This window comes from Phoenix dactylifera, chromosome 15 (genome assembly GCF_009389715.1).
Source record: "Phoenix dactylifera cultivar Barhee BC4 chromosome 15, palm_55x_up_171113_PBpolish2nd_filt_p, whole genome shotgun sequence".
Classification (NCBI taxonomy): domain Eukaryota; kingdom Viridiplantae; phylum Streptophyta; class Magnoliopsida; order Arecales; family Arecaceae; genus Phoenix; species Phoenix dactylifera.
The window spans coordinates 8,384,029-8,407,076 of NC_052406.1; the positions used below are offsets into that span (position 1 = coordinate 8,384,029).

Here is a 23,048-nt window from a genome sequence, read left to right on the forward strand (position 1 = left end):
TATTTCCTATTAACAAAACTCGCTCGACCAAAAATTAGCCTCAAAATTATAGGCAAACAAAAACAACAATAATTTGTGGTTTATATGCACCTAAACCCTCCGGGGTTCAAACACTGAGATATGCTATTAACATATCTTGGATGGCAAATTTCGGGAGCAAGAGAAAGATTTTATGCAACCAATTGTACTAAAGATTCCCTTAATCAGCAGGAGTCCTCATTCGTTATGCAACTTGTGACACAAGGATGCTACCACTAGAACCTCCAAAAGGTGGAAAGATGTTGGTCAGAGGTGATTTAAATTTTTAACGATCGGAGAAAGTTAAGCTCTAAAATCAGAATAAGAATGAGTGACTCTCCTTCTATCCATTTGATTTGATTGAGAAAAATTTCATTCTGATTCCAATTTTAGAGGAGATAGGAAATTTGCCCTAATCCCCTAAAACCTAATTCAATCTCGAATCCAATCACGAACTAAACACATCGAAAAATATGATCATTCTGATTTCTATTTCAATTCAAATTCCAACTCCAGTCGCGAGCCAAATACATCCAAAGTGTAATTGTCCCTTCCCGATGCTTATGGGTTCATTCCCTTCCCATTACTTGCTGAATTTGTTTCATTCCCTTCTCATTACTTCCTACAGTTGTTCTCGGACATTGGGCTCAGAGCATCCAACACAGCCTTTACTTGAAAATTGTCCCACTAAATGCATACAACAAATTAGGATGCGGATGCATGATGTTGTTCATGTCCTATCCGATCATTCTGAGGTTGGTCGCTTGGACACCATCGTTTTTCTTCTCAAACACATCAGTCCAACATAGCAAACCAATTCATTCAAATCACTGGTTCTGATGTCGCCTAATACACGCTTTCAGCTTGCAGAATCTGTTATAGAATGTCCTGATGTAGGCTTCGAACCTGTCCAAGATGAGAAGTGTAGATCATGTAACAGGCAAAATCCAAGCTCCATTAAACCAAAGAGGTAACAGGAATAAACCCAACACAATTCAATTAATCGAATCCAATAGTTAAAATCAGCTAAGTTTCACATGCATGATAGGTCACATTCATCTCCAACCTCTCCAGAATGAGCCTCTGGCCAAAAACATGCAATGCCGCCAGTAACAAGCAAGCCAATCTCTGAGCACATTATTCAACAATAAGAACAAACAGAAAAGGGGACAACTTTTACGACTGCAAAAATTGTTGTTAAGGCTCCACTGGCGGCAGCAAAACTTGTGTCTTAATTACTTTGTTGCAATTGAAGATAGAGCTCGGACTAATCAAACAGAGATCACGGAATCCCTGTTTCAGGCCCAATCTTTTTGTATCTCTGGCCTTGAACAATGAGTTCTAGTCAAAGGGATGTAACCTGAAAAGGGGGGCAAAAAATAATAAAAATAGCATATTAGATTATATTTAATTAAAATAAATGTCACGTCATGTCCTTTGATAGGAGTATCTGTTTAGCTAATACAGGAAAAAAAAAGGTAGATCAATGGTCTGGAAAGAACAAAATCAAGCTAAGTGGTGGAACATTACTGAAAGAAGAGTTGTTCTAGCAGCTGAAGAGCAGCAGCATCAGTCATTTCAAGTCATTGATCAGCATTATGAAAGATGATGTATTTTGATTACTAAATTTAGATGAGAAAATTAAAAGAAGTCTATTAACGCCAACCATGGCACCTTTTTGAAAGCTACAAACTTTGCCAATGCTGAGGTGGGCAGGTCTGTTTTAAGAGAGTTGGATAGCATGGCAGCCCAAATACTTTTCAGGATGAAAGGTTGAGTACAGTCAACAGAGCTAAAAGAATCCAAACTAGTAGTGACCTGTTGGAAAGAGGGTACAACAGGGAACTGTCTTCTCTGAGGACAGAAGGACAAAACCTGCAGCCCATGGTTTATATATTGGCTTCATCTGGAATTTTTGGTTTTCATCTTGGCTGAGATATTGGTTTGTACCAGTATCAACAATTCATCGATATACTGTATCTAAAAAATTGGTTCTATATATCGTGTTAATATAAACTGACGTATCATGAAACACCAGCCAACAGGATACCAAGATTTAAGCCGAGTTTTTTGGTGAACAAGTATTAAAGATGAAAACAATCGTCAATCTCCTTTATACTACATCAGTCAATACTTCAATACCTCAGAAATTATATGTTGGCCAAAACATTGCAATATCACAGCCAGGTCAAAATTCTTCTGCCTTGCAGCTCATCTGAGATAAACTGATATTTTGATTCATCTCAATACGCCCCTCAGTGAGACAATTGGCATATAAGAAATTAAAATCCTTGCCTAGAAAGTTGAAATGTATTGGATTATACCAATTATGGCATCAGCTTGTTAGCAGCATCTCAATAAAGAAATAGCAATAATACTTAAATAAGATTTCATATTTAAGATTTCATCATACCACCTAAAAACCTAACCGGGAATTTGGGACCTGAAAATGGGATAAAAAATCAACAAATTACATGAACTATAATAAATCATCTACAAAAAAAAGCATCTGAGTAGAACCTTTATATAGATACCTTTTGTCCAATGAATCCAAAACCTTCTGGTGGCCAAACCTGAAAAACATTAAAAGAATTTTAAAGAATAGCACCCTCAATTGTGAATTATCATAAGAGCATCTGAAAAGAGGCCCTGTGATGAACAGATTCATGTACTAGTAACAATCGATTTAAAAGTAAAACTAGTGTTTGTTGTGCTTGCCATCAAATACTCTCATATTCTTATTGAAATCATGTACTGTAGTCCATGCTAAAAATAATAAAAATGAACTTGATGTGATGAATATTAAGAGATCAAATATGCATATATAAACTCATGACTTCATAATCAGTTTTAAGGACAAGAAAGCTTAAATCTAAGAATAAATTCCTATTTTTCTTCGAAAAAGGATAAAAATAGGGCTGAATCCACTTAAAATGGCCAACTCAGTAATAACTCTGCAATCGGAAGGCAACAGTGAGTGGCGGGAGAGATGATTATAAATCTCATGCCCAGCGTGGGAGAGTACACTCTCCTGGTGTTAGATGTCCACAACCTTATTAGAATGTTCAAAATAAAGAGCTTGCTTAAGCTTGCTCAATTGTACGGATAAAGATGAGTACTAAAGAGGATTGAAGAGTGAGAAAGGTTTGAGTATTTTCAAAACTAACTTGATTCAAATTTTCATCGATATTAGTGATGTTAAATATCAATATGCATTCAGTTAGGAAAATCTGCATTACTTTAAATATCCAAGCTGCTATATCAACTGCACTTTAGGCTAAGGTTTTTATTGATGTTAAATTCAACAAATGAGATGTTACTGTAACTGTAAATTTGTTTGGTTATAATGATGAGGAAACATGTTCTATTCTCCTCCAACCACCCAGCATAACTATCCAGCCTTCTCCCAACTATTGGGGTTAGATTCAAGGATCCTTGGTGACCAAGTATTTTTTATTAGGCCAACTCTGATATTATATGAAGCATTTTTATAGTTTTCTTGCAAATCTATCCATGTTACTTTTAGGCCTTCCCCTCCTTTTCCTACATCCTTCAACAAAAATTACATCATGAGATCATTCACGGATATTAAAGCACATCCTCGAATTGTTTGATGATCACCTGCCAATGTCACATTGATTTCTTTGGAAGTTGATGGTGGCCAAGGTTTTCAAACCCAAAGATCTCAACCATCTCAGTGGGTGGCCAATACCGAGATGGACAGAGATCTCGGTTAATCTTGCCCAAGATCGAAACTTCGGCCAAAAGGGAAAAACCGCGATATTTGGGATATCTTAGGAATGTGGATACTTAAATCTCAACAAATAAAGTAAATCTGAAATAAATTATTGTACTAAGGCATTAATTCAAATATGTAATAACTAAAACATTAATTTAAATAGTAAAAATTGATTGAGAAATAACAGCTGCTTATATCATATCAGCCAATATCTCACATCATATCAGCTAAGAAAATGACGGCCGATATGTCAATTAGATGGTCTCCATGAGTGGTAGAGACCAATACATAGCAATATATCTTGGCCGAGTTGAAACACTTTTGATAGTTACATGTGAAACAAACTTCTTAACAAACTATTATTTATACAGTGCTTTAGAAACAAACTATTATTTATATAGTGCTTTAGAAAGAACGGCTTACCAGATAACCGCTTCATCTACCTTGTTTTATTGAAGGAAAATTCTTTTTTTCCATCTCTTTGTTCATCCGTACACAGGATCAAACATAAAAATGGTTATTACACTAAAGGTAACTATTGGTCATTGACATTGACTTCCACTACATATCCTACATGTATATTTACTTTCCAATAATATGTGCTAGGTAAATTCTATTGTTATATTCTACAAGCCTTCACTATGTGAAGTTTCAACTTAAACCCCACTTGTGTTCTCACCTCATAATTTAGACATCCAACATGTAATTAAGTATTATAAATATCAACAATAATGCCATCTATTATAAGTGCATAGGTCATTCATGCATCAAAACAAGGAACCCATAAGTCTCACCAAAAATAGTAGGGGATTTTGACACAATGATCCTTTAATCTGTCTAAAATTCCAGTATAGTCCCCCTTTTTTTATGAATAATACATCGTGGACAGATAAAACATCCCTTAATCTTAGTTTGCTAAATTTCACGATATACCGTAGAGGATTTTCAATCCATCTATGAGACTATGACCCATCTACTTCCACTCATACCCTCTTTCCCACCCGTCCTTCACCTCCCCTCATCTATGCAAGTGCCCATCTGCCCCATCACCCATGCTGCCATCCAGTCTTATCACAAGAACAAGATATCTCTGTGTTAATCCTTCCCTTTTTCTTTTCCGTCTCTCGAACTCTGTTTCTTCTACACCTTTACCACTGCTTATCTCTTCCACCTCCTCATCTCTTTATTTTCACTTTTAAAATCGTTAAATATTTATTTTGGATGACACAGTGTCTTCATGAAGTAGACTTAAGATCTTGTTCTTGAAAATCAGAATATAAATTTGCTCACCATTCTTCTATCTTGTACAGTTAGCACTTGTTCACTAGATGTCCTTGTTTTATCTTTGTATATTTAGTCTCTGAGAGTGAAGATACTGCTCGAAATCAGTTCTTGATTGGAATAGGATTGCAACTTGTTTAGGGGAGGAAAAAAACATACACCTGCTTATGCAAAGCCACTTTATCATTGGATACAGATTATATCTGGTCTACCACATAATAGTCATAATAACAGAGAAGGAAGAAGCTTCAAAGTAATGATGTAAGATATTCCTTTAAATTCAGCTCGCTAATTGAGAATTTCAAATCCATGCCTAATATTCCGGTTTATTAAACCTATCTAAGTGTCAATTATGTATATAAGCTTCAGGTGTGATGAGTCTGCTTGATCTCTGTTTGTTAGAAACTAAAGTAGAAAAAAAATCAATATTTGTGCTAACTACAACTGCAACAGCAGTGGTTTGGAATCTGATTCTGTCTTGCTTCACATGGAAGTACATAAACTTTTAGAGAAAGGGACTCACTGATTTACATCAAATGTTCTGATTATATTGAACTTCTAGATCATAGGATAAAACCATCTGTTTAAGCTTTTAATACTGATTTCTTATTTGAGAAATAGTTTTTATGAGTGAGTGGTTCGTTGAATATTTTTCTCCATGTGAATTTCATGATATATTGATGACTTTGATCCATGTGAGGCATGTAGAATTATGAAATGCCTCCTCATTTTCAGACATCCAAAATTCAGCAAGGAATGGAAATGGTTGGGCAAGTGGAAAGACAGGGGTGCACAGATTGTGGATTGTGTACCGGGTTAAGTTTGTAGAAAACCCTTTAAAGGAATAGAAAAAGTGATAGAGAGGAAAATGAGAGAGGATTGAGCCAAAGATGAAGCATTGGTGGACAAAATGTGATAGAGACCATTCCAAGTCGAAGGAGAAAGGTGATGGGGCGGGTGGAAAAGGGAAGGAGGGAGAGAGTTGAGTAGCAGATTCTCATTTAGATTGAGACACAAGGGGAAAATTAGGCAACATGATTTGTTAAAATTCCCTTGAGAATATTTTAGGTATTTAGCTATTAATAAAGTTATAATTTAAATAGGTGTGTGGGACTTACTTGTCCACTAAACCAAATCTTTGGATCTGAAATTATTTTTCCTTAACCTATTTTTCATTAAAAAGAAAAGAAACTAAGTTCGTAGCAAACTAAGGGATCATCATGCCACTACTACAAATAATATTTCACACTCATCATTCACTAATAAATGTATTTGATAGTTTCAATATCATCCTCTTGTATGCCTTGCTTAATGTTTGACATATTCTCTAAGTCGATTACAATCTTCTCTTCGTGTTTGTATACAAATTGCCAGCAAGAAAGTTAACTAATGACTCTCCTTTTTATGACACAACCAAATTATCTCTAAACGACCTTTCTCAGCCACCTTGATATTTGCTCCACTACCCTCTAGCCTCTAGGCCTCTCTTATAACTTCAAATTGTGGCCCATAAACTTTGACTAGCATTACTTACATAACTTAATTGCCCACTCTTGGACTCACTTTTTTACTATCCATAAGCAATCATCCTCCACTCTTTCCATATGCTCCATAAATAACTAATGGTTTATGCTTATGAAGTTTCTTCACTTCACAAAGAGAGATAAGTGATCTATGGATCCTTGCAACTTCCCTCTGGAATTTAAACAAACATTTTCTTCATTTTTTACTCTTCCAAACAATATTTCCAAATGTACCATATGTATACGGAGTTTTAACTACTTGGAAAACACAATAAATCACGACAATCTAGGGATAAGTGAAAACAATTGTCAATGTACAAGTAAATGAGAAAAATTAAATCATCAAACCTCACATTACCGGAGCAAGTTCGCTAAAAATCAAATTTTGATTTTAAAACCCAAGTAAACCAACAAATTAAGCAAACAAAATCGAAAATAATAAATACAAATCTAAACCCTAAGAACCAAATGTAGCTATTACTATCAAACACAAAAAGGAAAAAAGGCAAAAATTTATAATAATATCATGATCAAGAGAACAAGATCACAGATCAAAATAAATCCTTACCCTATAAAAAGCCCTCCCTTGGATGAGCCCATACGGCACCGGCCCAAACTGCCTCGAATCCCTGGAATCATATATGTTATCTCCCTGCACCCAAACGTACCCCTTGGGCACCTAAAAAACCCCAAAAAATTCCATAAAAATCAGAACTTTCACCAAAATCACACTCAATTGGATCAACCGCAACCACCAATAGATCCCTCGAACGATCGAGACGTACCACCAGAGTCTTGGACGCGTCGCCCTTGTGCGGGTCCACGATGTAGGTAACGGCGTCGCCCTCAAGCCCCAGCACCCGCTTGGTGACGGTCTTCCGCGGGTTTTCCGGCGACCGGAGGAGCACCACGTCCCCGACGGCGACGGTGCCCCACCGGGCGGTGACCCGATCCACGGCGATGATGTCGCCGGTGAGGTTCATCGTGGGGAGCATGCTCGGCCCTCTCACCTACAAAACGGTGCGGAAGAGTCTATACACCGACTAACAAACTGTGTGGAAGACGAGAAAGAGAGAGAGAGAGAGAGAGAGAGGGTAGGGTGCGCACGAGTGCGAGGCTAACGACGTAGGAGTTGATGACATGGGCGAAGCAGGCGGCCTTGACGACGAGGAGGGTGCGATCGACGGCCTCGGCAGAGATGTTCCGCCAGGGTACAGAACCGATACGCCGGGCAGCGCCGGCGAGCCAGGCGACGGCGCGGCTCCCCACAGCCATCACGCCTCACGGGTCAGCGGACAGAGACGCTGGGGTTTGCTTTATGCGGTGCTGCGTCATCTTATGCACGTGCCGTCCACGTGACCGACCGAGGGGACGGGATATACGGTATCTTCGCATGTAGAAATGTAGCCATACCCAACATCTTCTACGAGTTACGAGAACTCTACTCTACAGGCTGTGACCATCCGTCGCCCACCGTCTCAATGACGTGAGACAGAAAATCTTCCGGCACCGAGAAAAGAAGGCGAAAATGGGTCAACGGAAAATTAAAAAAATATCTTTGTTGGAGTTTTCAAATGAGAGATAAAAAGTAGTATCTTCATAAAAATAATTTTTTTATATATTTTATTAAAAAATAATGAAAATATGAAAAAATTATTTTTCATTAATTAGGAATTAGAGTTTTTTTTGTTATAAAAAAATTATTTTTAAGCAATCAAAATTTATAGATAAAATCTTTCTTTTTATTAAGGGTATAATAGATATTTTACATAAGTTTTTCATAAAAAATGGATGCCCAACCAAACATAAGTCACTTTGAAATATGTTATTTTTTTATGATTAACTAAAATATTTTAATGAGAAAAAATTCTTCTCGTGAAACAAACTAGTCCTTCGTATAAATGATAAGTAATAGAAAGTTGCCGTTAAAAAAAAAAAAACAATGCATTGTCAAATTCTGAAATACAAACATCAAGGCCTTCTCACCACCTCAGCCAATTGGGAATCCGGTTGGATCGGGTTATATTCGAATTGAGTCAGATATAGATCGAGTTAAAAATTTGTTAATCTACACCTAACTTGTTTATTAAATAGGTAATCTAATCCAATCCATATAACTTGTTTGCTAAGTAGGTTAGATCGGTTTACATAGATTAAACAGATTAAGTAGATTTTTAATAGGTTAAATGTATTTAAATGAGTAAATAGGTTAAGTAGGTTGTGTTAAATAGGATAGAAATGACTTAAGTAGATTCTAAACAGATTAAATGAGTCTTAAACGGGTTAAACAGGCCGAGTTATGATTTTACCCAATTATTGAACAGGTCAAAAGGAGTTAATGGGTCAAAGGTTTAAACATAAATCGGATCAGTTAAAAACAAGGTTGACCAGTTTATTACTCGAATCTATTTATGCCAAACACAAACCCGCTTAAAGGAAACTAGGCCAATGGATCTAACCATAAATTGTCACCTCAAGCCACTACAAGAAAAATATCAAGCTCCAAATGCCAACCCAACAAAGACTTTTAGAGACATACTGGACTCTTGAAAGCACTAGGATTCCAAAATGGGAGTATCAGATTACTTACAATAGAAAGGAGTTGGCATGGAATCTTTAATAACCTGGGACTTCAATTAAGAGTTGTTTGGTTGCCCGAAAATGGGCACTCAAAAGCCTTCCCTTGAAGTGGCTACTTCGGGCTATTTGGTTGCTCCTCGACAGCAAGAATCTTCCATTAAACTTTCTAAAATCTCAAGCTTGCGCAATCACTTTCTAAGCACTTAACTTCAAGTTTTCTAATTAGCTGCTTCCACATATCTGTACTCATACTTCTGATTTTGGCAACTAAGGTTTGCGCAATGTAACCACCAAAGTACAATTTGATGTCCAAGTAGAACTTCTCCTTGGTTCAGTGAATCATAACTATGAACACATCTCAATGACATTGAAGGAGGGTTTAAAGTTGCTCAAAGTGATCCACTTCAACTTCAGCCACTTTTGGGCAGCTAAGGCTATGTGTCCAAACCACTCATGGCCAGCTCAGATTACTAAATCAACAAGTTGAAACAAAGTTTAGAACTCGTCGCACAAATGAATCGTTCCTGAATTAACAAAAAAATGAGAAAATATATAGAAGCTCGAGCTAGCTCAATAAGAAGCTTCACTCAGATCTTGTTTGAGTCGAGCCAAGCACAGACAACTCTTTTATTAAATTAGTCAAGTTCAAGCAACCGGCTACTCAGCTCAGCTCATTTGCACCCCTATGGGCAACTAAATACCCCTACCCAAAGGTAATAATCTCTCTCTAAAGATATGAGATATGCTGAATCAAATAATACTAAAATCCTTTTTCATTTATCAATCTCGGAAGGTAACAACAACAAGTTGTTACTCATTAATTCTATGAGATTAGGTTTTTCAGAGGGAAGATTAATACTGAGAGGTTGGTTAAATAAAACAATAGAAGTTGGGGGTAAGAAGGTGCCAAATTTTGTGAACAGAGAGCACTTTCTCCAACACGAAATGGTTATGATGCATTTGAAATGCTTCCAGACTGAAAATTAAAATACTTCCTAGTCTTGGAAGCTATTAGGTAAAAGATTAAAGGAGGAGAAAAAACAAAACTGAACTTCTTTAAGCTATATTCCATTGGATAATAGAAAAATATCACAGAAAAATTGTATGCTTGTCTAATTAGAACAAGTCGGTGATGTAGGTAAGGGGGGGAAGACTAACATCAGAGAAAAGAAAGGCTAATATTTTTCAAGAAATCACAAGGTTTTCAGTAGGGGGAATAAAAGAAGGAACTTTCATAGGAAAGTGAAAATAGAACTCTCTGATTGCACTGTACCAGAGAACTCGCAAAAGAAATCTATATAATAGAAAAAAAGAACAAACTCTATGTCTTGATAAGTGTAGATGTGTCCGAGCTAAACTTCCATAACAGGGCAGTTTCTTTTAACCATGCCAAAGGAAACAAATACAGGGAAAGTTCAGTTTTTTCCTAATCATTTGCAGAAACTTAAATAGAATTTCTGGAGAAAAAAAAAATACACTTGGTGCCATAAACAAGCGCAGATGTTTGCAGTTATGAAACAAGTGCAGAAGTATCACACCCAGCGCAACTTTACACAATGAGATCTGATATTTATGTGATCATTACAGAATTCTGAGGAAAAGGAAAAGGAATCAGATAAGACTGCAGAATTGTAAAGGCGGCAAAAAAAAGAAAAAAAAAGGGAATCATATCTCATGGTTTGATATCAATGGACAGGTCAAATAAGACAAATATCGCACAAAATTCTAAAACGTTTAACTAGAACCTCTTCATTTTCCCAAGGTAGTATCCCTCTAGAAACTGAGTATTAGGTAATATTAATTACAGTATCGACCAATAAACTTTGGCTTTCCATCACTTGCATCACCTCTATTGCTCTCTAAGGTATGATGGCAACCTATACCGCAAACCTTTCCAGTTCTAGCCAATTAATCAGCAATCACATTACTTAGAAGTAGACATGAACCAAAATTCACAAAATGCTGACTTAATTGCACATAGTCTGGAAATAACGCCATCCACAACACTCTGTGGCATGATGGATCAAAGTTGATTCACATTTTTCTCCAAGTTTTCAATTTTTAAGAAAGGAAACAGTACTAATTTTATGGAGAATCCAATGGCAACTATGACTCATACATAACATGAAAATTAAAGAGCAAGCACTGACACTTCTGAATTTGCTCCAAAATCAGCTGTCAATATCAATGACACGAACAAGAATTCATAAAGCAAAAGCTTCCCTCACAAATCTCTAAAATCAAAACAAATGGAACACAGAACTCTTGCTTGCCTCCTATCCAGACTACTTGGTGCCATTGGCTGCAACCTCTCCATCAACATGCAGAGGAACAGACTTTGCCTGAAATTAGAGATTGAAAGAAAGCAGATAATTAGTCAGAGGAGAACACAGCAAGTCTCTCAAGCATCAAGTAGACTCATCAATGAATGTCACTTACCAAGTTACGGTACTTGAGGGCATAGAACATCTCGAGGTAACGACGGGTCTCACGCCTATCCAGATTGGAGACATACTTCCAGAAGCCATAAACACCCGATAAGGTCATCAACCTCTCAGAATAGAGCTTCCAAGTGTACCTGCATTGATTCAAAAGAAGAGCACACAATAAAGAGATTAAATCTTGAATCTTCCATACAAGATCCATGAATTCATAAAAGAGTGTTGCTAAGAAAACATTATGCCTACTTCTCTTCGATACGCTGCAGCCCTCCTAGTGAGATTTTGGTCCAGTAGGTTGGGTCTTCCTTGCACTTCTCAAAGAAATTGACAAGCAGTTCAGAAGCCTTGTCTCCCTGGTAAGGATCAATGTGGAAGCCAGAAACCCCATGCACTATAATCTCCGCAGGTCCTCCATGACAAGTCGCAAATGTGGGCAGTCCACATGTCATGGATTCAACAACAGTAAGCCCAAAAGCTTCATAGAAGGCAGGCTAAGCAAAGGAAAACAAAGGGGAAAAAGTGAGTAAAATTGTCGTCTACCTGGTAATATTCTATCAAAAGTTAACAGAAGTATCATAATATTTGCTTTTAAGAAGATTAAAATACCTGCACGAAAGCTCCTTTGGTATCACAAATATACCGATAAAGCTCACCATTGCGAACCCGGTTCATCTGAGCAGAGATCCATCGGATGTGACCATCCAATTTGTACTGTTCAATGAGACTGTACATCTTCTTCATCTCTGCTTGTTCTTCAAGATCTTTGGATTCTTTTCCATGGTCTCCAGCCACCACCACGAGGTTGACCAGTTCCCTCAAACGGGGATTCCTGCCATACAACTCAACAAGACCAGTTATGTTCTTCACTCGGTCCAGCCTTGCCATTGAGAAGATAACAGGTTTGCTTCTGTCCTTCAAAACAAACCTGCAAGAACCTCAGAGTCGGTAACTGAATTGAACAATAACATAGCAAAAGAGAAGCAGGTGATACAGATAGGTTCTCACTTGTGGTCAGAATTCTCAACAGGACTGTAAAGCAGCTCCTCAATCTCTGGATGGAGGGAGGTGAGTCTTTTGTGCTCCTCTGTGTATGGGAAGTAGATGGACATGTCGGCTCCGGGAGACACAATGTTGAATTTTGGATCAAAGACATCAATTCCATGCACGACACGGTAGAGCCCAGGCAGAGTGAAGGCAGTGTGAGATTCATACTGTCCCACAGTGTCCTTGCTGAAATAACAGAACATAAGAGGAAGCCAGTCAGATAATGGTAGTAATTTATGCATCTTAATATGAACAAAAATTCAGTGCACTGAGACACTATCGGCATGAATAATAACCTTCCAGCAATCTCTTGGAAGGTACTGGTGATGATGAAGTCCGCATGGTTCATTGCAATTAAATCAGCTGTGAACTGGCAAGAGAAGTGATACTGGTTCTCAAACTTCTTCCAATATATATCTGAATTTGGATATTTTGTTTTCTCCAGGGCATGGGCAATGGTGCACTACATGTGGAAGAATGAAGATTATTAAATTCAGATGAATAAGTGACAACTATTAAGTAGAGCCCAGGGTGAACAATGTCTAGCATCAAAACCTGAGTAACTCCAAGTTTATGTGCCAATAAAGAAGCTACTAGGTTTCCATCACTGTAGTTTCCAATTATCAGGTCTGGCTTGGCTTGCAATTCTCCCGTTAGTTCGTGTGCAACATCCTACAGCACAAAGGTGAACATTACAAATTTACTTCAATAACTTAAAAGCAGCAATGAATATATCGAAATGTACTGAAAAGGAAGCAAGTGCAGAGAGGAAGCTTAGAAAGATTGGATGAAAGATTTACCTCGGCATAGGTCTCCAGGTAAGGCCATACTTCGAAACGTGATATCCATTTTCGGATCGTCCCACTCTCTGTTCTAAATGGAACACGGAGGATGTGGGTGTGCTCTGTTCCAAGGACCTTCTCAAAACGCTGGCCACAAGTGGTGCCTACTGCATCTGGGAGCAATCTGGTCACCTGCAAAGATCACAAGGTAGCCTCAGGAGAAGACCATTATGAGTGTGGACGCATTCATATGGTTACCACATTGACGCCATGACATTCTTCATAACTTTATACTAGAAATAATCATTGAACAATGTAAGAAAGCCATCAGATGTCAAATTGAACTTACGATGAGAATGCGAGGCGTGATATCAAGACCTTGCTTCTTTATTCTTTCCAGCATCTCATTCTCCAAAGCACGAACTTGATCCAAAATGTAAACAACCTGTGCAAATTAGGATTTATAGTATGTTAAAGAAGTGAGTTCTGATATGTTTCTAAATCAATTTCATTTTTGAGTTATACCTGGCCACCCGTGTCAGGATACCCCAAGACATTAGCTTGGGCAAAGTAGCCATGGGGAGAAAGGATGACAACATTAAACACCATAGGAACTGTCCCAAGGAAGCTTTCCAAGGTACATGGATCAGGTGCCTCCAGAAGATCTAGGAGAAGATGGATAGTTTCATGACAACGCTGAGCTGTGTCACCCCAGCCCTTGTCTAAACCAAGCTCTTGAAATCTAGCATCATGCAGATGCGAAATAATGTAAGCAGCTGTGACAACTTGACAAACTTTGCGCCGTATAAGAATATGTGGCTAACATACTTCAGTTTAATCAAAAACCTCAGGAAATAATAGCACAATATTTACCTGTGGTTGAATTCTGAATATGGGGTGTCTGATGGGATACTCAACAGATATTCGTCTGCCTTCCTTAGTGCAGCTCGGAGAGCACTGAGGCTGTGAATTCTATCATTAAGCATCATAGACTGCATGACATAACAATAAATTAAAATAGAACTTAAAATTAGTTAGAAACAAATAAAATTGTTGACAAATTTGATGATTTATAAAATATAAAATAATAATGGTATAGAACTAATAATTAGTCAGAAACAAATTAAGATTTCAACAACTCAGATAATTTATATAATATGATCCTGCAATGAAACTGAAAGTGCTGAACAGGAAATTGGTGTGTTTGGTATTTTTATTTTTCGCAATCATTGGTAAGAAAGTTTTGTTGATATTTAACCAACCGCTAGCAAAGTAACATCAAGACCTATCAGTGATTGGTAACACATATTATCTACTTCTGTTAAATTTATTTAATTGGGAAAAATAACAGTAATCCAGTTTAGATGGAAATTTCTTCCCTTTCAACTGAAATCTAAAAGTAAAACAAGAAGTTTGTTGTAAAATATTCCATTGATCAGCCTAAATACTTTTGCATTGGATCAAATTCTAAATATCCTATCCCCTGGTTCAGGTTATTGCTCACATCAGATAGCAGGTCTTTGTATGGTGTTCAATTTCCAAATACTAAAAAGGGCAAAAGAACTTACAAAAGGAAAGATTCATTAATTTCAACTTCGGAAAAATGAAAGATAACAGATAAATGCATCACACAGTTGTAGAAAATTTACCGTCCCCTTGTAGTTATGTGCTCGGAGGAAATTAAGCAGGGGGTACATGCTTTCTTTGTCATGGAACAACTTTGAGGAAAGGTGACGATTTAGGAACTGCACTCCATTGCCAATGGACTTTGAAAGTGAGGGACGAGGGAAAGAAGCATTAAAGGGCTCAAGATCCAATTCCAGCGCAAAGTTATTTTGGCTACTGAAGGAGGGAAAGGATAAGAAGAGAAAATAAGTTACTTGACTGCATGTCCATTAGATGCTTCAATCAAAAGCATCTGTTTTAGCATGGAGAAATTATGGAAAATGATCCATTAGATTCATATCACCTACCTTCCATCCACAAGTTCTTCTTTGAATTGCAAGTACTGGGGCACAGTCAACTCTTCCACGGCTAGCTCGCTGACATTCACCCTCACATACTGCCAGACACCAGGCCTTGGCCGAATAGCAAGAGCAACCCATGGAGGCAAAACAATTGCTTCCTGCATCACAAAAGCAATGCACGATATAACGAAGAACCAAATCTCAGAAGTTAACAATAATGTGGCGTAGTAGGATCCAACTGCACTGCACCTGTGCAGCTTTCAGAACATCCTCAAAAACCCCATCCTTCAGCTTTTCTCTATCCGCTTCGGGTATTACAGCTTCATACTCAGCTAACAACTGATGAGGTAACAACATTCCTTTTCCCTGGTTAACAAACCTGCAAAGAAAAGAGCAATCAGATAACCCATCAGAGATCCTCATAACCTGACAAATATCACAAGAAAAGCATCGTGTTTTGAGTGATCCAGGATGAACCATGCAATCAAAAAGATTTCAGAAAATTTTGGAGGGTAGTCCATGCTGTAAATGATTTGGTTGTGAAACCAGGAAGCCATGACGTAACTTTTGGAAATGAAGATAAGCAACTGGGTGACAAGTTCACTGCTCTTGGGATTCAAATATTAAAAGCCTGGAAATCTAGGTCTCTACAACAGCTTGAGCATGCATGCATAAACTTAATATCCATCAAGGTTAAATGTAATCCAACCTCACAAGAAATAACTGAAGCAAAAACATTTTCTATACAACACAAAGGGAGATAGAGACAACCTTGAGAAGAGGGCCACCAATTCATTCGGATGGGCGGATAAGGTGTCCCCAAGGCGCTCCCTCACACTGTGAATGCGACTTAATGTAGGGCTCGCCATGGCTCCTCTTGTTTTCCCCTTCGAGCCTCAAAGAAGCCTCAGACTAACATCAGAAATAAGAAAATTAGCAACCAAAACCAATAAGAAACAATTGGAAACAAAACAAAGACAATGAAGAAGACCATCTAGAAACCCACAAGTCTTGGATCTCCCACCCCGCCCACCTAAAATTTTTGACAATAAAGCACCAAAGACATACCAAACTTGAAAAATTGACCATCATGACTTAAAAATAAAAGAGATAATGCAAATTTGAATGAGAATTAAAACAGACAATAGAAAGGGATTCCAAGAAGGGAGAAAAAAAGGATGGAAGACAAATGCTTAACTTTAATAAATCGAAAGGAAAAATTACGTTAAAAAATGAGAAAAACCAAGGTTAATGCCAAGTCCACAAGCAGAGAAGAGTACAGATCTCAGAAGAAGAATAAATCTAGAAGAGAGATGGATGGTAAAGTTAAAAACCATACGAGCAGGGAAATTAAATTCTAGTTAAGATGGATCTCCTCTTCTTCTCTCACTAATGCCGACAATGTCGTCAGTACAAATGAATACTAACAAGAGGTTGGTTCTAGAAAACAACAGGAATTAAGGTCAGATAGGGCAAGGAAGGGACGGTGGCCAATGCCAAACAGCGTTTTTTGAAGAGAGATCTGTTTTTCCGACGCAAACAAGCTGTACCGCATTCGAAACTTGAGAGAAACTAAAGCTTCAAAATTAAAAGGTATAAAAAGTTCTTTGCTTTCTCCGGGTCTCCATGGAAAAGGCTTTCAAGGCGACAAAAATATGACTTTTTTGAACTGTAATTGATAAGAGAGAATACAAAACAGAGGAAACTCGCATACTTATCCACTGGAGACCAAGACGGCGACGTGAGGAGCGGGCTTAGCTGAACTTTTAAAAAGGCTTTTTTTATTTAAAGAACTTATGGGATATTTGGAAAAGGAAAAAGGATAAATATTTAGGAAAATAAAAGGAAAAAGCCTCTGCCTCCACGATACAAGAAATTTAAAGTTGTAGAAACTTAGATTTTTTTTAATAATAAATTGCAGAAACTTAAACTTTTTTATGAAAACATACAGCAGTTCACGATGAAAAGAGGTGAAGAAGAAGAAGAAGAAATTGTAGCTGCTCACAACGTAAATTGAGAGCAAGAATATGATTTTAACTTTGACAAAATAGTTCAGTTTCCCATACCGAAAAGTTACAGTTTTGGGGAAATAAAGGAAAAGATCCCTGCTTACAAGAGAAGAACTCAAATAAAAGAAGACACGGAGGAAGTTTGAAGAGAAGGATAAATAATCAACAAGAACTCAGATCTCCCACCAAATTATAATATTTTGCAGAAACTTTACAAGTTCCTCAGAAGATCTCTGCTTACCTTCTACTAGAGAACTTAAATCTGATAAAAGCCAAAAGAAGTTTGTGGAAAAGAATATATTTTGTAGCAAAACGTTAATGCTCTTAGAAGATCTCTGCTTTGAAATGGGACGACAGTTAAAATTTTTCAGCAACTCTGCAACGGTCAACCAAAGCTACTCGATTTGTTGAAAGAAAAGCATGTCCTGCAATCGACCACGGAACTCCGATATTTTAGCGCATATTTTTTCAAGTTTATGCCATGCTTGAAGGAAAACTACTCTGTTCTTCTAGCAAAAGGATAGAAGTTTTCCCACTAAAAAAAAAAAATCCCTGCTTGCGATCTACCACACAACCCGACCGAAACAAAAACCAAATAAGTTCTCAAAAAACAAAAGGACAGCTCTTTGTTCCACGCAAACGTGATCCATTCTCGATAAACTCGGAATTTTTTACCAGATTTTGGAGAAAAAACAGTGTGTTTGGCCGTGATCGAACCAAACTACTCCAACAAGAAGAGTTCCATCCCATACAAACAGGATAAGTATGCAGTACGGAAGAAAGTCGAACTGTTTCCCCAGATCAGAAGAAAAAAGAAAAAGAACAAAAAGAAAAGATGCTTCTTTTCCATGCGGACAAGGTCGCTACGGGAGACACTCAAAATATTTCACCAGATTAGAGAAAGAAACAGAGCTTTTGCCGCAATCGAACCAAAACTACCAGAAAAGAACAGCTCTCTATTTCATGCAAACAAGATCAAGCATTCAGCGAGAAAGAGAGTCGAATATTTCACCAGATATTGGAAAACCACCGAGTTTCTTCGCCGAAATCGAGCCAAGCTAAATACTCGAAAAGGAACCGCTCTTCTCCATGCAAACAAAGATCGGCACCAAAGACACAAGACGAGAAGGAAAAAACGGAGATGTTCCGCCGCAACCCAACCAAACTACTCCAAAAGAACGTCTCTTTCACATGCAAACAAGATCAGCACGAGAGAAACTCGAACTTTCACCAGACCAGAGATTAAAACAAACCGTTTTTCGGCAACCGAACCAAAAAAACTCGAAAGTAACCGATCTTTTCCATGCAAACAAAATCAGCAGCAGAGAAAGTCGAAATTTTTCACCAGCTTGGAACAGAAAGAAAAAAAGCACAGCGTTTTTTCGTGGAAATCGGACAGCAACTCCCCCGTAATCGCATAAAACTACTCGACACCCGAAGCCCAAAAGACCAACACTTCAAGCAGACAGAGACACCCTTACCTCGATCCCCCAATGGCGCCCCCCCAGAGAGAAAGCAGAAGAAGGAGGAAGAGTGAAACGAAAAACAAACGAAACAACGCAACAGAGAATGGAACAAGAGAACGGAGTGAACGATGCTTGGGGCGAGGGATGAAGGGAGCGATCCCCCCTGAGCCCCATTTTATACCCGAAGGTTGATCCCACCATTAGCTTGGGTAGGTGTCGCACTGTTCTCCCCTCGTTTTCTCCTACCGCGCTCGGCCGGGGCCAGCGCTGTCGGTTTTCCATCCTCGCTGTCAGCATTCAATAACGACATTCCCTATTTTACAAAATTACACCCCCTCTTTCTCCATTCCTCCCAATCCACTGAATCGACGAGATCGAGAGAGGGTGGCTATCTTTTATAATGATGGGGTGTATTTATAACAAATTTCGTTTTATAGCGTTTTTTCCGTTTTAAAAAATTTAAAAGCTTCCAGTGCGGATGTTTTGGCTGGGTTTCTTTAATTACCTATTGCCGAAAATATACACTTTTTTTAATTACTTCTCTTAGAAATTTTTTTATTCGCTGAGGATAAGAAAAAAAAAAACGTATATTTTCGGCAAGAAGTACTTAAAGAAATCCAGCCAAAACATTCAAAAAAAGCGTATATTTTTGTTGTAGCGACCATTCTATTATAAAACTTGTTTACAAATATATAATTATATTTTAGTAATTAGGAGGTATACAAAATATAACTTGAAGTGCTAACTGGCTAAGTTTATAAAGCATCTTGGTGTTAGATATAAGACTTTGATTTAAATTCCAACTTCACCTAATTTTTATAATCTATGTGAATTATTTTTAGTATTTGTTCTTGAAAAATATAAATATCAAATTGAAATTGTATTAAGGATAAGTGAGTATGCCATAGTACCATCCGCTGTGGAGAGGGAGAGGGCCTTGAATTTAGTCCCACATCGGCTGGTAGCGGAAAGGTTCTGTGCCTTAAATGGGGATGGAAATCCTTTCCTCTCGAGGGCCCTTTCATGGAACAAAACCGTGAGGGCACCAGTCTCCCCCCGTCTGCGGCTAAAGCGTCCGTCCCCGCAACAGATGGCGCTAGAAGAAAGGCGCGCCTCCTCTTTCCATTGACTACCCCTCAGGTTGCTTGGGGGGCTGGTAAAACCGGGTTAAACCGGCACAGGACCTTCCCGCTGGGGGGCTATGTTGTGGAGGGGGAGAGGGCCTTGTATTTAGTCCCACATCGGCTAGTAGCGGAAAAGTTCTGTGCTTTAAATGGAGGATGGAAATCCTTTCCTCTCAAGGGCCCTTTTATGGAACAAAACCGTGAGGACACCAGTCTCCCCCCGTCTGCGCTAGACGCACGGGCCGGAGCGCCCAAAGCGGACAATACCTCGAGAGGAACGCAGTCCTCTTTCTCTGCTAGCTTAATGTGGGTTAACTGTTGCGTAAGGCTCCGGCCAAAGCGTTCGTCCCCGCAACAGATGGCGCTAGAAGGAGGGCGCGCCGTGGGCTAACTGTTGCATGAGGCTCTGGCCAAAGCGTCCGTCCCCGCAACACCATCTAATGGTTAAAAAGAGGTGCTCACAAAGAACAATTGAAAAGTTGGTTAATGAAGAATTACCAAACACACATGAATTATAAAATATAGTTTACGGACATATAATTATATTTTAGTGATTAAAAGGGTAGACAAAATATAACGAAGGGTACTCACTGGCTCAGTTTATAATGCATCTTGGGCCTGGATATAAGACCTTGATTTTATTCGAACTTCACCTCGATCTACGATCTAGGCAATTATTTTTGGATATTTTCTATTTTCTTCTCAAAAACATAAACATTAAATTGTAATTGTATTAAGGATAAGTGAGTATTTCATAGTAGCATCTGAAATGGTTCAAAAGGGTACTCACAACAAACACCTGAGAAATTGTGTTAGTAAAGCATTGCCAAATGCACGTAAGATATATCAAGGAAGATCATAGTTTGTTTTTTTTTCTCCAGTAAAGAATTTGAGATTAAATGGCCATTTAAGTCCCAAAATACGCTATCCTTCCTTTGAACCATATTAAAAGCCAAGAAAACAGCCTTTCTTTCCTTTTTTTGTTTTCTTTTAACACATTCCAAGCTGTGCATAGGCAGTGCGCTATTTGCGCCGTTTTTTATGTTTAGTTTATAGTATTTGACACGGCACATTTTGAGCTCACCTGATACGACCGTGAGAACTTTCAATCGGTGGAGTTTGGATTGAGGTATCATTATCCAAAAAGCAGTATATTACAAAGATATTCTGATCGATTTTTGATGTCAGTATTATTCATTTTAATATCATCAATTTGCTATTTAAAAAACAAAACATAATACAAAAGAATTCTATTTTTCAAGTGAAAGCTAGGAGTTTTTGGATTTGGTTTCTACCACACACTTATTGGTACCATGTCATTTGACATTATAATGCACATCTTTCATCTACAACAACAACAATATTAATAACAGCACATCAAAATTGTAATTGATCTCATTAAATTCAACATCAATTGACATTGATTTCCTACAAACTAATACCATGTGAAAACATATTAGATAATGTATGCCACCAAGAATATTCAATTATTTTTGTCACCAAATTTACATCAACATTTGTCAATGTGTGCCAACCCTGCACATACCATAATGCATGCATGTTCTTTTTTAAGTTTCAGCTGTAATGCAAGTTATAGTACGAAGTCTTGACTTCATAACATAGTGGAACACCACTTCAAAACTTGGTATTTAACTTTTTCCTGGCTTCTTTGATTTCCTTTTTATTACATTGGTTTTGGCTTTACTGTGAAAACTTTTTTCTTTTCCAAAAAGGACATTTGGCGTTTTGGCCCTTGGACTAGCCATGGCGCGCAAAACGGTTCAACCTCGAGCCCCCACGAGCCCCCAAAAAGGACGGCTCTGATTTCGGCCAGCGTCAAAAGCTTTCCACGACGAAGACCCATCCATGATCGAAGCCACCAGAAAACACCTAACCCGAGTGCCCGTGCCGAGGAATCTGCGCTCGCGGATAATCGCCTCGCCCGGATCCGATACGTCATGGTGGGTTTCGGATCCGGTGTCCATCGACCCGAATCCGATCCTCACAGCGGGTGACGTCGTGCTGAGCTGGCGCGAATGGAGTGCGGACTCCGGGTTCCGGCGGGCCAACCCGATGAATCCACCGGCGGATCACGCGCCCGGCCCTCTGTTGCAGTGTTGCACTGACTCGCGGAGCACGCACCGTATTAAAATATTCCATATCCGATGTAACTCGACGTGGCAATGAAAGTTGCGTCCTTGGCACTAAAATTAAACAAGCAGCAGAAAAATCTAAAATCGCAATCGTACTATTACACCTGTTAGAATCATCGTGCTAAATATAATCGGCCTTCACAAAGATGGATTGGGCTAAATTTAGCCGGCTTTACCAAATTTTATCTTGATTGATTTATGATTAATTATATCACAATCAGTTGGCCTTACCAAACTTCGTCAGTCTTCTAGTACTATATAAAAACTGCTCTTAACATTATAATGACAGACAGAAATACAATTTTTTTCTCTTATTCTTTTTTTAAAACATGGTATCAAAGCCTAGCATAAAAAAAAAGTGAGCTCAAGCGTTGGCTTCCTTCCGAAGCCGGTGGTGCTAGAAGCCTCAATCATACCTTGCTCTGCCTTAAGTCCGCGAAACGAGTCGGCAATGCTCTTCTCTCCATTGCTAGATCTCCAACCCCCTTCGCCGGTCGGAGAGTTTACCAGCCCATGTTCCAACAATGTGAAGATTAGTAATAATGGAGAGATTAAGCGGTTGTAGTAGGTAGCGGCATTAACAACCGGTAAGCATGGAGTTAGGTGTAAAGGGACCGTGGTTAGGTGTAGGGATTTAACAGTGACGAAGGTGTCACAAGATTAGATGAGAAAGATTATTACAATCTTATACTGACTAATGGAAAAAAGATGCCATGTAGATTGATTATCCTGTGCCGATTTTTCTTCCGACAGTATCTACTTTTTAACCGTGAGTTTGTGATAAAGTAATATTAGTGATAGCGAAAATAATGGAGGATATGAAAGCATGATAGCATGTTACATTTTGTTTATTTTGTATCAAGTAGATAATGATGAAATGATTTTGTTCTCTTAAAAGACTTGTATTTTTTAGCATTCAGA

At 38.3% G+C, this 23,048-nt stretch overlaps 2 protein-coding genes across 4 annotated transcripts; both read right to left on the reverse strand.

The window, feature by feature from the left end:
• Window positions 1-989: 989 nt before the first annotated feature.
• LOC120113285 (mitochondrial inner membrane protease subunit 1-like) lies at window positions 990-7,836 on the reverse strand. The gene is made up of 5 exons (XM_039134338.1): window positions 7,669-7,836; window positions 7,347-7,571; window positions 7,130-7,240; window positions 2,553-2,591; window positions 990-1,378 (listed from the first exon to the last, which is right to left on the reverse strand). The coding sequence occupies exons 1-5, from the start codon at window positions 7,834-7,836 to the stop codon at window positions 1,364-1,366; spliced, it is 558 nt and encodes a 185-aa protein (XP_038990266.1). The 3' UTR covers window positions 990-1,363.
• Window positions 7,837-11,124: 3,288 nt separating this feature from the next.
• Window positions 11,125-18,990, reverse strand: LOC103714824 (sucrose synthase 2). 3 transcript variants are annotated; one of them, XM_008802245.4, is made up of 16 exons: window positions 18,866-18,990; window positions 16,147-16,287; window positions 15,625-15,754; window positions 15,382-15,533; window positions 15,058-15,250; window positions 14,282-14,400; window positions 13,934-14,150; window positions 13,758-13,853; window positions 13,427-13,600; window positions 13,182-13,298; window positions 12,923-13,089; window positions 12,588-12,812; window positions 12,189-12,507; window positions 11,829-12,073; window positions 11,581-11,719; window positions 11,125-11,483 (listed from the first exon to the last, which is right to left on the reverse strand). In XM_008802245.4, the coding sequence occupies exons 2-16, from the start codon at window positions 16,242-16,244 to the stop codon at window positions 11,427-11,429; spliced, it is 2,448 nt and encodes an 815-aa protein (XP_008800467.1). In that variant the 5' UTR covers window positions 16,245-16,287; window positions 18,866-18,990; the 3' UTR covers window positions 11,125-11,426. The 3 variants fall into 3 exon arrangements, with proteins under 3 accessions (XP_008800467.1, XP_008800466.1, XP_038990267.1); XM_008802244.4 differs by lacking the exon at window positions 18,866-18,990 and adding an exon at window positions 16,715-16,896; XM_039134339.1 differs by lacking the exons at window positions 11,125-11,483; window positions 11,581-11,719 and having other exon boundaries at window positions 11,825-12,073.
• Window positions 18,991-23,048: the final 4,058 nt, after the last annotated feature.

What these genes read in the sequence shown, in the direction of transcription:
- LOC120113285 (XM_039134338.1), bottom strand. Translation starts at nt 7,836, where the DNA reads ATGGCTGTGGGGAGCCGCGCCGTCGCCTGGCTCGCCGGCGCTGCCCGG. An exon ending in ACGTCGTTAGCCTCGCACTC is followed by an intron (nt 7,572 to 7,668) that starts GTGCGCACCCTA and finishes ACCGTTTTGTAG; the next exon opens with GTGAGAGGGCCGAGCATGCT. An exon ending in ACGCGTCCAAGACTCTGGTG is followed by an intron (nt 7,241 to 7,346) that starts GTACGTCTCGAT and finishes GGGGTTTTTTAG; the next exon opens with GTGCCCAAGGGGTACGTTTG.
- LOC103714824 (XM_008802245.4), bottom strand. Translation starts at nt 16,244, where the DNA reads ATGGCGAGCCCTACATTAAGTCGCATTCACAGTGTGAGGGAGCGCCTT. An exon ending in GAAGAACTTGTGGATGGAAG is followed by an intron (nt 15,251 to 15,381) that starts GTAGGTGATATG and finishes TCCCTCCTTCAG; the next exon opens with TAGCCAAAATAACTTTGCGC. An exon ending in CCCTCAAGTACCGTAACTTG is followed by an intron (nt 11,484 to 11,580) that starts GTAAGTGACATT and finishes CTCTAATTTCAG; the next exon opens with GCAAAGTCTGTTCCTCTGCA.